Source organism: Lacerta agilis, chromosome 2 (assembly GCF_009819535.1).
Source record: "Lacerta agilis isolate rLacAgi1 chromosome 2, rLacAgi1.pri, whole genome shotgun sequence".
In the NCBI taxonomy this organism is placed as follows: Eukaryota; Metazoa; Chordata; class Lepidosauria; order Squamata; family Lacertidae; genus Lacerta; species Lacerta agilis.
The window spans coordinates 59,242,094-59,258,521 of NC_046313.1; the positions used below are offsets into that span (position 1 = coordinate 59,242,094).

At 43.8% G+C, this 16,428-nt stretch overlaps 1 protein-coding gene across 5 annotated transcripts in view; it reads right to left on the reverse strand.

Moving 5' to 3' along the window:
* Nucleotides 1-16,428, reverse strand: part of CAMK2A (calcium/calmodulin dependent protein kinase II alpha) — a 111,994-nt gene that overhangs the window by 34,645 nt on the left and 60,921 nt on the right. For all 5 annotated transcript variants that reach the window (XR_004425970.1, XR_004425969.1, XR_004425971.1 and 2 more), the window contains 4 exons: nt 10,425-10,479; nt 8,794-8,859; nt 6,652-6,724; nt 4,050-4,152 (listed from right to left, as the gene is read on the reverse strand). Coding sequence is in view for 1 of the 5 variants with exons in the window: in XM_033140292.1 (XP_032996183.1) it covers nt 4,050-4,152; nt 6,652-6,724; nt 8,794-8,859; nt 10,425-10,479 (297 nt within the window). In the remaining 4 variants the exon portion in view is untranslated. The remainder of the gene's footprint in view (nt 1-4,049; nt 4,153-6,651; nt 6,725-8,793; nt 8,860-10,424; nt 10,480-16,428) is intronic.

Sequence of the window (16,428 nt, forward strand, 5' to 3'; positions counted from 1 at the left end):
CCTTAAACGGCTCAGGACCGCAATACCTCAAGGACTACCTTTCCATATGAACCTACCCAGACCCTGAGATCATCTTCTGAGGCCCTTTTCCGTGTGCCCCCTCCTCGAGAGGTTTGGAGGGTGGCAACATGAGAACGGGCCTTCTCTGTAGTGGCTCCCCATCTGTGGAATGCTCTCCCCAGGGAGGTTCGGCTGGCGCCTTCATTATACACCTTTAGGCATCAGGCAAAAATGTTCCTCTTTAACCAGGAATTTGGTTGATCCGATTTACCCTTTTAAAATGTGTTTTCTTTTGGGGGGTATTGGGTTGTTGTTTTTATATTCATTAGGTAGTTTGTGGTTTTAGATCTTTATTTTATTTTGTGAACTGCCCTGAGACCCCCAGGTATAGGGTGGTATATAAATTCAATAAATAATAATTATAATAATAATCTTTAGAAAATAGTCCAAAGGGGAGGAGCCCCCAAACCAGCCCCATAAGAACTCAATGGCCAGCTTCACAGCTATCTCCGACACCTCCGCAATGCCTTTCACTATGTTGGATCTACCCCTGCCTCTCCAGAGGGAGCAGAGACACTCCCTCCAGCAACTAGCTCCTGGAGGTACCAAGGGAGGTGTGAACAAATGGGAGAGATCCTGCCTTCAAGGCGGAATGTTAGGTTGCTTGCTAAGGAGCAGAAGCACTCACTGCACTAAGTTAAGCCTGCCCCATATAAAAATGTGTATAGTAGAAGCCATACTAAAAGGTTGATGAATTTTTGTGAGGATTAAAAAATAATAATAATCGTAAACTGATGTAGAAAAGTGGAGCACTGAATTTAACACTGTAAAATGAGAAATCAAAATGGACATGTTTGTTTTTCCCTAGTGTCTACGCAGCCCTAGTTTGCCCCTCAGAAAAAAGGCTGCTACGCCATCTAGGACAGCATTTTCTGAGCTAACAGAAGGATCTCTTCTAGCCTTGTTACTGAGATCCTTTTGGGACTTTCTGCATGCAAAGGTTTGTGATGAGCTACTGAGTTATGCCCCCTTCCCTAACAAATTGCATCCGCCAAAATGTATTTGTGGTTTGAGAAATTATAAATGGATTCCCTTAACAGCCTATGTCTACAGCTCAAAGATACACTAGCAATGTAAGTTATGATGACCTTAGTAAGTTACATTTATAGCTGCAAGTTATCGTGAGTTCATTAAACCACATCTAGTACCCAAGCAGACTTTTTAGAAAATGCAATTAAATGGCTAAACAAATTGAAGATATGCCACTAACTCAGTAAAAGAAACCTCAGGGGAGAAGAACTAATACAGTTTAGCTAAACATATTGGCCATCATAACTCAGTTAAGTCAGGGGACTCTACGTAGTCAAAATCAGGGTGGGTGGCATTTTTAGAACTGAAGACTTTATTGGAGCAACTGGATCTAAAAATGCTTTGTATATTTCAGCTACACAAAATCCTCACACCTTTTACACAAACGGCAACAAACCACAAATGGTTGGTGTGTTCCGTTTCTTTCAGCGTTATATTTACTCAGCCTCTTACAAAGCATGACAGATTGCCGTTTTGGGGGTTTGCTTTCTCAGCCTTTAGTTTCCAAAAGCTTATTTATGGAACCAAGGTGGCTAGAACGTTTCTCAATATTTTTTACCAAGCCTGCCTGTCAGCCATATAGGAGCTCCAAAGGGACCAGATAAATGGAAACATGGGTCTTTTGTTTACTGCTGAATCAGAACAAACGTCAATCCATGGAAAACACGATTGGCATTTGTTCTTCCCCACACCTTGACCTCACACACATGGCAAGGAATTTCTTAACGGAAGCCAGAAAAAACTGGGACTTTGAATGCCACATCACCATAACTCTCAGACCCTTCCTTCTCCTTCTCCTAGCCTAAAGGTAAAGGACCCCTGACCATTAGGTCCAGTCGTGGCCGACTCTGGGGTTGCGGCGCTCATCTCGCTTTACTGGCCGAGGGAGACGGGGTACAGCTTCCGGGTCATGTGGCCAGCATGACTAAGCTGCTTCTGGCGAACCAGAGCAGCGCATGTTAATGCCGTTTACCTTCCCGCTGGAGCGGTACCTATTTATCTACTTGCACTTTGACGTGCTTTCGAACTGCTAGGAGCTGGGACTGGGCAACGGGAGCTCACCCCATTGCGGGGATTCGAACCGCCAACCTTCTGATCAGCAAGCCCTAGGCTCTGTGGTTTAATCCACAGCGCCACCCGCGTCCGTAGCCTAGAGGTTCTTAAATTCTTAGTTATGATTTGCCAAGATTACAATCAAATGCATCAACCACATCAAATGTGCTCCCACGCCTAATTAGTAATAAAATTGTACTGTAATTGATATGCCTGGATTCTTCAGTTGCAATTAATGAAGGCTTCCTGGTCCGAGTGTACTTCACTGATTGCACCCATATTCAGGCACAGATAGGCTGATGCCTGTTGCTTTCCAGCAAAACATTTTGCTCCTTTCTGGAAGGCAGGTGTTCCGGGAAGATGGAGTGTGTAGTGGATCCCACAGGAGTTCCCCTCAGACATTTTTAACACTGCTGCAGGTTATCATGTTCCTATCTAATATGTATTTACACTGCATTAATTATGGTGCATTATCCCATTTAGAAGTGCAGCAATCCTGTTCCATATTTTGATTATCAAATTGAAGCTTAATAAGCTGAGATATGAACAAGCCTCATTCACTTCCATGCAGCTCCTTCACTCCTGCTGTACAAGGAAAAAAGCCAGGAAGCTGCAGTTAACCATAGCTTCCCTTTACAACACAAATGTCTTCTAAGCAAGCCAGTATATGATGCCAAGGTTTAAAGGTAGCTACCAGATCAAGCTGGCTTTCATGGGAACCATTAATCACAGCTTCATGGTTCTAATGCCATATTTGCACTGAATGCAAAGCCATGGTTTATTTATACTGTGCTTTGTTTAAAAAACAACAACTACAAGTTAAGCACAAGTTGTCCCATGGACAAAAAACAAACCATGACTTGCTTCTCCCAAGCTCTCACCCTGTGCCTTTGTATTTTGGTGAGTGCCCTGGGTGGGGCAGGCCAACAAACAATGGCTAAGGAAAGGTGTTGGGTTTACACAGAATGCCAAGCCATAGTTAAAGTTTGTAAGTGAATGACAAATCATGGCTTCAGATCATGGTTTGTTGGTAGTAAACAAACCATGGCTAAGACACTGGGCAAGCTTTACACATAATACTAAGACATAGTTTAATAAACTTTGAGTTAGCATCACATGTGAACCAGGTCACAGGGAAGCTATAGTTAACTGTGGCTTCATGACTTGTTTGTCCATTTGTGTGAAGAGAAGAGCAAATGTGCAGATGTAGGAAGCTCATTTATATACTTCATTGGAGGTTTTTAAGTAGAGGTTGGAAGGCCATCTGTCATGGAAGCTTTAGCTGAGATTCCTGCATTTCAGGGGGTTGGATCCTTGGGTCCCTTCCAACTCTAAGATTCTATTATCTAATTGTGTGAATGTGGTCCATGGGTTATATTTTTATTGACAAATAGGATGATACATGAACGGGCAGCTGTGCTACTTTGAACCTCTCTCTGTTCTACATATTGGACATGATTATCCAGTCTCACCTAGCAGATTTACAGGATCATGCAATTATATAGCTTTCCAGATCCTGAATGGCAAGGAACACATATCAGGTAAACCTTTGATGTGATCCAAACCAGAGTGACCCATAGAAGAAAAATAACACAGACCATGCTTAAGGCAAGCGTGGCTAACTTGTGGTCCTGCAGATGTTGCTGTACTACAACTCCTAGCATCTGTGACCCCCACCTCTCTGTGTAGTGATAGTTCTAAAATATTTTTTAAAAGGTGAATATTTTTTTGGTTGGTGGTGCAGCAGAATAATCACCATGTTTATGGTTTCTAAAGCTTATACAACGTATTTGGCTTAAGTTCCTAAGATCCGTAAAATATTCAGAGCAATTGAGTCCCTTGTTACATGAGCGTAACTAGAGCCACAGAAGTGTTACACCCATGATACCCAACTTTCCCCCACTCACCAAACCACGCCTGCTGCTCGCCTTCCACTTCAATGGCAAGGCCAAAGTCAGCCAGTTTTACAGCAGCTCCCTTCAGCTTGGATGCCAGCAGGAGGTTCTCCGGCTAAGGGAGGAATCGGTTAGAGGATAAACATACAGAAGCACAACTCTGAAGGACCCGTCAAATCTGCTTAGCCCTCTTCTAGTTTCTGAGTCTGTAAAAAATACCACCTGCACATTTTCAGTTATAACCATGCTGGTTAGAAAGCATGTCTATGGTAAGGTTACCAGACGTCCCCATTTCCCGGGGACAGTTCCCGGATTTACAAATCAGTCCCCTAACAAAATCCATCTATTTAGGAGGAAGTTGAAAAGTGTCCCTGGATTCATTGGGGGGGAAAATCTGGTAACCTTAGTCTATGGTGCAGCTCTCGTCTCTCTGCCCCACGCTCAGCAGAAATGCAGATACCTATGTACCCCACACCCCACGCCATGGGAAAGTGTGGTATACAACAATATTTATTTCCCTCAAGACAGTTTCCTGAACTTCCACTTGCACATTCAAGCACTAAATATCAAGCCCAGGGTGTTTCAGTGTAAATGAAAACAAAACTGGAATGCTCAGAGCTCTCCAAACCAAGTGAATGGGTGGCCGGACGGCAACTGCAGTTCCAAGTGAGTATAAATTGATGCAACATGGGGCAAAAAAAATCCCCCTAGAAAGCCTATTGTTACCAATGGCTACTAGTTATGCTCACTATATATGCTGCTTCCAGGATCAGAAGCAATAGTATCTGCCTGAACTCTAATTGGTGCGGAACAACCAGAGGCGGGGTCTGTGTCCTATTTATGGCCTTAGCACTGTGGGAAACAGGATGTCGAGCTATGGATGCCTTTGGTCTAACCCGGCAAGGTTCTTCTTATGTACCAGCTTCTGTTCTCTCCTGGCCACTTAGCGGGAGCCCTGTCACATGGCTGCGTGGGCCATTTTTCTTGGTAATGAGTGTGAGCAGGGAGTTAAGCAGCACTTCAGTAGGTGGGAGAAATATAGAGGGTGACGTGTATTCTGGAGGAGGGAGAAGAAGGAGCGAAATCACAGAAATTAAGCGTGTGCTTCTTAAAGCAACAGGCAAAGGAATCGCTTATGGTGGTGATTGCAGGTGGGGACAAGGATTTGGAAATAGGGCATTCAGGCAGGGCTGTCTCTAGGGGCAACTGCCCCAAGTACTGCATGTTGGATGCCCTGTACTTGATGGTGGCAGTCACAGTCAGCATGCTTGCTGCCTGGCCAGCCCAGCTACCTTCCACCCAGTTGGGAAGGCTCTCCGCCTCCTCCCTTCCTAGAGCAAGGGAGGGAGGGAGGTGGTGGAGGAGGTGGCAGAGGCAAAAGGGAGATGAAGGCAATGGGGAGAGCCAAAGGGTGTGATTTTTCCTGGGCCCCCGCATCCCCTAGAATGGCCCAACGTTCACATGTCACAAACGGGTTTTTAAAAACTTATTTGATTTTCCCTGGAAAGGGTTAAACTGGGGGTGGGATTTGATCCCAACAACAGGGCATGCATGCTGTGAAGATTTTGCATGCATGGTGAGCTCCCATCCCATAATAAGCCAGCCCACAGATAGAACAACTCCCTAATTAGTGAAGAGGTAGCTCATATGGCTGGCTGTTTTGGCAGACAATAGTGTACTAACAAGGCTGTCAGCTGCACCTCAGGACCTAGGATTGCCAACAGCACTGATTGAAGAAAGATGGATCAGGTTTTCTTCTCTGGTTGGCTGCCTGACTCCCAGATCACATTCAGCAACCATGTTATTAGTGCATCCACTATAGAGAATTATCATTAAGTTGCATGCTTACAATTGCAGTCGCTAGCAAGGAAGCAGCTGGCTGGCTCAGTAATCCCAAGGCAAACAGCAAAAAAACGCCCCTTGGTTTCTTATCAGCAAGAAGGGTTTTAATCAAGCCTCCTCCCTGATATGCTAGTTTTCTATGGACAGGGATTTGTTTTCGGAGGAAGAGCATTCAGTCCAATGTAATTAGAAGTTCATACAGCTCCAAAAGTTTACTACACCTATGAAAACTAGGACCTTTGAAATCTAAAGACTTCAACCACTTAACAATTCTATTTCTATCAAAGATATGCTATCATCTAAAGGTAAAGGTAAAGGGACTCCTGACCATTAGGTCCAGTTGCGGACGACTCTGGGGTTACGCTGCTCATCTCGCTTTACTGGCCGAGGGAGCCGGCGTACAGCTTCCGGGTCATGTGGCCAGCATGACTAAGCCGCTTCTGGTGAAGCAGAGCAGCGCACGGAAACGCCGTTTACCTTCCCGCCGAAGCAGTACCTATTTATCTACTTGTACTTTGACGTGCTTTTGAACTGCTAGGTTGGCAGGAGCAGGGACCAACCAACGGGAGCTCACCCCGTCATGGAGATTCGAACCGCCGACCTTATGATCGGCAAGCCCTAGGCTCTGTGGTTTAACCCACAGTGCCAGCCACGCCCCCCATGCTATCATCTACTTTCTATCAAAGTAAATCAAGCCGGGTATGTATGTTGGGTGTAGGAGTTGGCTGCAGAAGGGATACACTTTAAGTCTTACAGTTTATAAATATTTTACCTTTAAATCCCGGTGCACCACACCCATCTGGTGGCAATGTAGGACAGCTTCCAGGATCTGTTGAATGCAGTGACTAGAGAGAGGAAACACAATCACATTACCTTGGAAGGGGTCAGGAGATGGCTTGAGGCAAGGTTTCGCAGCAAAGCCCTGTCTGCACTACTATCTTTTTGCCATTTCCTATTTTCCTATTCCCCTTTCCTGCTAGCAGCCATGAAGAATGGCTCGGTGCCTTTCACTGCAGAGCCAGGCTTACCAACAGGACGGGAAATGAAATACCGGTAACCATTGTAATCTGATTGCCATTGAAACTCTATTACAGGAGGGCATTATTGGAGGCATTCAGGTTCTTCCATGAGAGGAAAAAAGAGAAAAGCTGGTTGCTTTATTAGCATGCAGTGTTGCAGAAGCTAATGAGCAAAAACCATCAGATTGGTTTCTCACAGAAATTATGGCAGTAGATGGGGTGGCAAGTTCATGATCACTGTTCTCATGTTGGTAGGTCTCACTACAACAGCTTGATGAGACACACACATCATGTTGCAGGCATGTGGAAAACAGAAAATTAAGGCCCAGGTGCCGGAACAGCTGTCTGCAAAACAACAAAATGGCTCTGTTTACGTTTTTGGCAGATGCTAATAAAGCAATCGTTTATAATGTTCTGGGCATACAGGAAACTTAATAAAAGCTGTTTGCTAAGTAGCACACCAAATTGATAGTCTAATATGCCAGGCGATTGTAGGCATGTGTGTGGTGTTAAGGTTGCAAGTCTATGCGTACTTACTCAGAAGTAAGTCTAGTTGAAGTTGGTGTGACCTATTTCCAAGTAAGCATCTTTGCATGGCAATCATCATCTTACTAGATTAATTCATTGTCCCACAAAGCCAAAGAATCACCCTCCACCCCAGCCCAAGAGTCATTATCCAAATTAAAAGGGCATTTCAGGGCAACCTGTTTGTTGAGCATGCATCCAGATTTATTTGCAGAGCAATCATACAATGCTGGTTATCTGATGAGCATTTGTCCCGATACATTTGTTCAGAGGTTAAATGGCATTGCATCAAAGCAAGTACCATTTTACACTTTCCAGTGTATTTCTCAATCACTGGGAAAGGACCAGGGAAAGACAGAGGCTGCCGGTGCTGAGAAGGGAACAGATTTGTCTGAGATAAGGGTGAAAAGGGAAGGTGGAAGTGGGCATTGCAGTTGCAGTGCCTGTTTTTGTAGCTGCTCCCACCGCTGCTGCCAATATCAAGAAGGAGGGAGCAGGGCCAAGAAGGGCTGGTTAAGGAGGTTTAATGGACCAGATGCAGCCTGTGAGCCATCAGTTCCCAGTCCTTCACCTAGAGTCACACTTATCACAGATTGTTCCTATATTGTGTATGGGTAGCTGTGATGGCTCCACTCCCACCCCAAAACAAGGCACACACCCAGGGCTGTCTTGTCCATAGGGGCTGGTGGCGTGCTGCGCCAGGGCGCCGGGCCCCCCAGGGGCGCCCCCACGAGCCCGCCGGCATACCAGGCGCCCCCGCACCCACCCCCACGGGCGGGCGGGCGGGCTGAAAGCCATCCGCCCTCGCCTCCCGGAGCCCCAGCTGGAGCGCTGGAAGGGCGCGCAAAGCCCCGCGCTGCTCCAGCGCCACGCCCCTCATCCCCTGCTCGCGGCCAGCGCAGGAGGGAGGCGGACGGGGAGGCGGCACGGCGGGAGCGCTGAGGGATCGCCGCGCCACGGCGGCCGATCCCTCTAAGACGGCCCTGCACACACCAGTACTTTTTCATTTACCCTGACCTTTGCTGCCCTTGATGTCTGTCATCATGAATCTTACTTTTATTTGGACTACTGGCTGTCTTTGGATTTTAATTTTATTTAATTTTAATTTTATTGTATTTATATTGCATATATGTACATGCATGCGCGCACACACGCACACACTGAACATGCACTGTATTTTGTATTGTTGGACACTGCCTGCTTACATGACAGGAAGCATAGCACAGCAATACAAAAAGATTAGAAAGCAAAACTAATCGGTGACAGAGATAGAGATAAGCAGCAGGTTCTCAACCTTGTTGCCTGCCAGCCTTAGAGATGAAGTGTTGTACAGTTTTTCCTAGGCACTTTATTCTTTCCCCCATACCCACCTGGCATCTGCTTCACTATAGTATTCTCTAGCAACGATGTCCTCAAACAGTTCTCCGCCTGTCACCCTGTGAATAAATTAAAGAGGAATCAGTCCCAGCTCCAGACATCCTCCTGCTGCAAGGGATGGAGGAGAAAGTCAAGGCAGTTCACATTTAAAGGCGAGAGTCTGCCAAACCTGCACTTTCCCAAGTAACACAAAAAAACCAAAAAAAACCATCCTTTGAAATGCACACTTCTCTGAATTTTGCAATGCAGTTCTGCCGCCAAGTAATGTATACATATATATTTTTTAAAGCATATACTGGTGTAAAGCACCCATACGAATGCCTGTATTAGTGGCAATGACATACAAAATGTATTTTATTAGTGAAAACAGCTCCTGAGCACACACTTTGCATGCAGAAGGTTGGAGGAAGAACTTTCTGATGGTAAGAGCTGTGGAAAAGTGGTGGGAAAATGGTGGATTCTCCTTCCTTGTGGATTTTTAACCAGAGATTGGATCTGCCATGGATGCTTTAGCTGAGATTCTGCATTTCAGAGGGTTGGATTAGGATGACTCTCAGGGCCCCATGCAGTTCTATAATTCTATTATTCTACCATAGCTAGCAGTGCTATTCATCCTATCAGATTTTTTTGATTTTTTTGCCTAATTCTGCAAACTGTAGGACTGTAATTCTGGAGGAAATGATGAAACAGGCTATCACCATTTCCCCTTTGTTATCTTAATATCTTGCCTCGTGTGGGCCATATGCTAAGCATGCAGAACAGCAATCCCCTCTCAAGTGACCTTGCCAACCTCACTACTTCCTCGCCAGCCTTCTTAGAATTTCTAGTGGAGCATTCCTACTGTGATTATGCTTGCTGGAGAAATTAAGAGCAGCCTGAGAAGGAACAGGTTGGAATGGGAGATGTATCAGCACTGTCTTGGATGCCAGACCCCTCTGTCTCAAAGGAGTAAGGAAGGAAAACTGCAGCCAGGCAGGATCTCTTAAACTAAGGATTTGGAGAACAGTGCAAGAGCAGCTGGTCCTCCAGGGACTTCACATTCAATATGCTAATTGTTGCTCCAAGAAGCTTGAAGGGCTGATCTGCATAAAGAGCAGTGCTAATTCTCTTAAAGCTGGATGCTGAAAAAACGCTTTGTGAAATTCAAGCCACTTAGCTGCTCCGCTTTCTAAAAGGGTTGGACACAAACTACCCAACACTGATATCCAACTGTGATAGGGCACCAACTTAACCTGGAGACAGCTTTTAAGGAAGCTGAAGGTTGTTTGGCAGAGCCATTGTAGTCTGTGATGCACTACATACCAATTTATTTGTCTCTTGTCAAATGGCTTTTGCGGGGCTTTGACTCATTCCAAAATATCTGTTTGCCTCGTGATGGTAGAGAGACAGAAAATGTGTGCATGAGGCATATGGAAAAATGGCTCCATCACACCATGTTCACTTTTCAGTAGGTGGGTGGAGAAACTCTATGATCTAAGTCCACTTTGGACTGAGTTGCTCTCAGACTGTGTGTGTGTGTGTGTGTGTGTGTGTCCTGAGATGGTGGAGAGGTAATGCCCCCCTGGTGATTCACAGAGTACTTAGCATGCATATGAAGATTTATTCATGTCCCACCATTACTTACAGGTCAAATATCAGGTAATGGTGTGCCTCCTCTGATATGCTGTCATGAAGCCTCACTGCAGAGATGAAAATGGAACAGGTTACCAGCCAGAATAAACTTATTATATTCAGAGGTAAATCTACTGGTCTTTCACCTTGGTCCATTGAGCTGAAATAGTTCCTAGTGCAATGCAGGCTGCAAGTGTATAAAGTGGAACCACACTTCACCTCACCTATATTCATGTATGAATTTATTTTCTTACATTGATAGCCTTTCCTCTGAACCCAAGGTTAGATTCGTGTGGTTCCCAGAGGGCCACTGATCGAGGCACTTACCAGACCCAGGCCCACTTAGCTTTATCAAGGTGGCGGCCTCATATACCTTCAGAACATGTCCTGGGAACCTTCCTTGTCTTGCAATATATTCAATGCTTCCAAATGTTGAAAAGGAGGTAAACCTTCTGCTTCCTAAAATTTGCACACACCCAGGGAGTATCTTCTGATCACTGAAGTCGTCTTTACCAACCTTGGCAAACGCTGCCGTTTTTATGACTGCAGACCACCATGTAACAGAAACAATGGTTTCAATATAACACAGAAGAGGGAGAAAAGAAAAAGTGGATTTCAGTGGAAAGAAGGCAGACTACAGGCCAATTGTGTGTGTGCCCAGATGCGGGTTGAATGGATTTCCATTTCAGCTGAGGATGTGCTAAAGTGCTCGTTTATTTGTTTATAATGTGCCTGGATTACTTGTCAGCCTTACACAGTGGAGCCAAGTACATTTTTTTCTCCATTCAGCTCACTGATGGCTAACTGGATAGTTGGATGAAATGATCAGGCAGCTTTGCCAGGGACTCTGCTGCAGTTTGAATCCACCATTCCCCATATCTCATCCATGTTCAGGAAAACAACAGATGTTTGTTGTGGGATCGGTGCATCTCATGCATACAAGGTTCTTTTTTTTTTTTTTTTACAGCATTCATATGAAATCATTGTCATCAAAATGCCAGTCTGTATTGTTTTCTCCATTTAATTCAAATTTACCCTTTCCATGTAAATTTGATGCATATTTTTTTTAAAAAAATCCTGCCAATGACTTATGTGTATGATATTTCAACAAGAGTTTTGTGATCTTACCCCCACCACCCCACAAAAAAACCTCCATCATTTACCTCTAGCTGCTAGATTGGGCAGACTCACAACAGGGAATGGATGACTGCATCTCACTTTGACTATAATCTTCCCTGAGGCTTTGGGCCAGCCATTGTTAGAATGAGTCAGGCCTAGCTTGGGAATCCCAAGTTTATATTCTTTTAAGAACTGGGCTGCAATTCTATGCAGCATAAAACACTAACATCCAACAGATTTCCATTTTAGGATTAGGGTGAAAGCTGAAATTCTTCAAAGGGAAAAAACAAATCTCACGGTTGACCAAAGTGGCTCTTCCCACTATTCAGGGTTGTACAGTTAGAACCCAGCAGCTAATAACAGCCAGTAGATGCCCCAGCCCAGGTGACAGCAACCTCTCTATATCTCCCTTCACCCTGCTATCAATGCCTAATATCTTCTCCATATCCCCATATCCCAAAGATTGCTGCCATTCGGTTGTCTTGATAAACACAGCTTCAAAGGCAGTCTTGCGAAGACAGTACTCTGGCAGGCAGGGCAGCGTTTCTCCAGCAGCTTGGCATTCCCTGTGACCTTTTCCCTCCTTATTAGGTGCCAGATATCAAATTATCCTGGCATCCTCCAAGGATTGCTTCCATAGCCGACGGAACACTCCTCCTCCATCATCCACAACTCGAGGCAAAAGACCGGGAATGGAATGAGAAACATGCTGAAACAGCCTTGATGTTCTCTGTGTGAGACTTCACACATACAACTTCCAGGGAATCCATTCTATATTTTTCACAATGTGGGGGCTATGCTTAAATTTAACCATTATATTTTTTACTGAAAGGAATATTGTTGCACCTTTAAGGGTTGCATAGAAGAGACAATTTCACCAGGTTTGCCTTTTCTCATCAGGGAAAATACTGTGATGAAAAAAATAGCCCTTAGAAGAAAAATTGACAAGAATTATTACAGTCGATTTCCACAGATGTAAACTTGACAGAAATGGTTATTATCCTCTGCAGTAGAGCTTGCACTACTGCAGCCTGGTTTAGCTGCGGAAAATGTGATTAGTCAATCGTTTGGGATGTCACAATGCCATTTAGATAAATGCACATTATCAAAATATCCCTTGACCCATGCATATTTAAATATTACTATTTAATCTAATCTCAGTATGTTCTAGAATGACTAGATATTTCTGAAAAGTGTGTGTGTGTGAATGTATATTCCCAATGGTGGGCAAAAAAAATGGAGGGAGAAACAAAAAAGGGGGGAAATGGGTTTATATGTATTTATGAAAAATCTAAGCAGAGCAATTTCAGCTACTGAAATTTTAATCACAACTTCTGCATAACCTTTGGAAAACATCCAGTTATCCGATTCCTGCTATCACCAGAAAATTATTTTGTGCTAAGATACATTTCCAAATGTAAGAACAATCTAACAATCAGCTGCAAAAAGGCTGGGAAGACACCCAAAGAATCCTTAACAAGCAGAATATGAGTTGTTTCATATAATAACAGAAATGGTTATTTTGAACAGACAGAGGAAGGGATTCACATAATTTAGAGGCATGCGTGTCATTCTTTATTTTGAAGGAGGTAACTTCTCTACTTCCCATATTTCTTAATACTTTTAATATTACCCACTAGAACATAATTCCAAAAAAGGCTAGGATAAAGAGGGTGCTGATGTTGCCTAATGAAAAAATGTTTTTTTAAAAAAATAAAAAATCCACAAGTCATCTTCTCACCACAAAATTATTCTATTTACAATATAGGGGGTAATAGTTTCTTATAGGATTGTTTTAAGGAACACTGAAATAATACATGTGAAGTGCCAGTCTAAAGTGATCTATAAATTCCCCGAATACAAGTTTCTGGGAATCAGAAGTGGGGCAAATGCCACAGGAGCCAACTCCTAGTGACCAAGGTCCCTTTGCCACCGCCCAAAAATATTTGAGGCGGCCAGGGGCCCCAAAGTTGATGGGAAGTGCCATGTAAATGGTGTGCATGTGCCAGGTATTATGATTGATTATGCGAGGCAGGGCTTACCTGGGACCCCCAATACTTATATTCAAGTTGGCACCCTAGGCATGCGGGCTTCCTATAGGTATCTGGTGAGAACAGGATGCTGGACTAGTCGGGCCACTGGTCTGATCCAACATGGCTCTTATTTTGTCCTTATGTCTTGTGTTCTTAATAGATTACATGATGAGGAACAATGACATATGAGCAGAATGAGGGACAAAGAAGAAACAAATTGTCAGTACCTGAAAGACAGGTAGGTAGGGCAGAGATGAGAGAAGAATAAAAATCTGCCCTCTTGTTGCTCTGGCAAGGAGTCTTTCTTGTAACACTTTATCCTTCCCCTTGCAACAGTTCATCTTTGTCCCCTTGCAAGTTTGACATGAAATTTGTTTTTCAAAGTTATCATAAATGCATCACAACCTTTATTAAAATGTTGCCATCTAGTTTTAATTTGCACTGAACTTGCTGTGAGATTTATCATGGCATTTTCATTCAAAATTATCACATCATTATTTCAGAGAATGATGGGCTTTGCTATGCTTGAATGAATCTTTTTTCTTTCTTTCCACCTCTGTGTATTTGAAGATTTGAGGCATGGCCATTACTCCTATCTATTTGTTTTATTTTTCTTCTTTGGCTTCTGCATTTTGCTGCTAACTTTCAGAGATATGTGTTTACCCAATTTCCCTCATTTGTGTTAAGAGTTATTACTTCCTCTTTTTTGTTGGTATTTTAATAGAAATGTTAATAAATTTATGTAAACATAATGTTTCCCCACCACACCTATCAAAATAAAAAACACAACAAACAAACCTGTACGAGGCCAAACAATGGGAACCATGCTCATGTCTCTTCTAACTCTACATTCTATATTATTCTATGTCTAGTTTGGTGTTCAGTCATGGCTGAAAAGGCGATGAAGTCTTCCTCTATATACCTCCACCGAAAGGTAAGTCTTGATCAGTACAGCTGAACTAATGGGTTTAGAATTGTCCTGCTAGCACCAGTATACACTTAATTCTGGGGTACAGTGAGGCAGCTGCTTCTGGCAGCGAATGCTGAATGGCAGGGAGCAGTGAAGAGGTACAGAAGAACAGGTAAGAAGGCATCAGGAATCACAAGACAGAGAAACCAGTAGGAGAACACTTCAATCTCCCAAGACATTCTATACAAGATCTCGGAGTAGCTGTCATATTACAAAAGAATTTCAGAAATACAGTAGACTGGAAAGAGAAGTTGCCGAATTACAACTTATTACCAAACTTAAAACCATGGAGAGACCTGGTCTAAATAGAGACATTGGATTCTTATCTCATTATACATGATAAAGCTATTTTTGGCCATCTCATCCCTTGCTTTTTCCTGTAAGACTCATTGTAGCCGTTAACAGTCATCAACAGGTTTACCACACCTATCAGCCAATCAACCATTCCCACCACCCTTCTGAGTAATACCCTTCCCCACTCTCTCACTATATATAGGTGACTTCTGTTTCAGTGTATCTGAAGAAGTGTGCATGCACACGAAAGCTCATACCAAGAACAAACTTAGTTGGTCTCTTAAGGTGCTACTGGAAGGATTTTTGTTGTTGTTGTTTCGACTACGGCAGAGCAACACAGCTACCTACCTGTATCTAGGTAAGAAGGGCCCTGTTAGACCTGCCTAAAGGCATACTCAGTCCAAAACTCTGTTCTCATGCTGTGGTAAACCACTGAAAGCAGAACAACACTCCCCAAACAGTATTTAGAGGCATACTGCCTCTGGCAGTGGTCATAGAACATAGGCATTGTTGACTAGTAGCTATTGGTAGCTACTAGTATTTGTCTAATCCTCTTTTTAAAGCCTTCCAAGTTGGTGGCCATCACTACCTCTTGTGGGAGCAAATTCCATAGTTTATGCTGTGTACATGTCAGGTGACTTGTTGTGTGTGCCCCCTTAGGTGCCCTGCTGCTTTCAGTTGCGGTGGACCATGCTGTGCCAGTCCAGTTGACTTCTGTATGTGGAAGGGGATGGCATCATCTTGTGCTGCGCCTCAAGCAGCAAAATGTATTGAACTGGCCTTAGTTACTTCCTTACTTTTGGCTCAAGGGCTGTGGAATTATATCTGTGAGATGAAGTATGCTCTGCAAGTGCTTGGCCTAGGATAAGGCTCCTTTCAGGTCCCAAGCAAAGAGGCTGAGCTGTTCCTTCATGCTAGCAGCAATGTACCCTACAAGCAGCTGCTTACTCACCAGGCACTATCAAAGTCCTTCCTCCTCCATCATCCCAATTTGCCACAAGAATTAGAAAGGAAACAAGGGGGGGGGTGTTTGACATAGAGAGAGAAGGGCACCAGAAGCTGTCTCTACATATATTCAGTTTGTTATGCTCTCTTGAAGGACCAAATGGTTCCATAATTGGATTTCACACCTCAGTAAATTAATGCCAGCTATTCCAGTCAAGTGATGTTGGTTAAATCAGATTGGTTAATTGAACACTAAAGGAAGAGAAGGACCCCCCCTAAAAATGACCAAGTTGGATGTTCTAAGCACATTGGGGTGAACTGAGACAGCATACACATATCTGCACACAAGACACGGAGGTGCCTGCTATTATACATGTATAGTTTTTCAGGTAAGGAAGTTGCAGAAGAGCTATCATGGCTTTGATTTATTGACTAGTCAGTTGCTTATTGACTAGTCAGTGTGCTGTGCAGGAGGGTTTAGGGACAGACCTTACCTGGGCAGGCCCTATTCACACGTGCAGCAATTATGTGCTTGTACATGAGGACTACATGGGCAGAGCCACCACCATTAATTATCCCCACACACTTTACAACCTTAAGTGGCATCCTTTGTTCCACCAGGTGGCTTTGACTCCTGACCTCTCTCTAATTCTAAG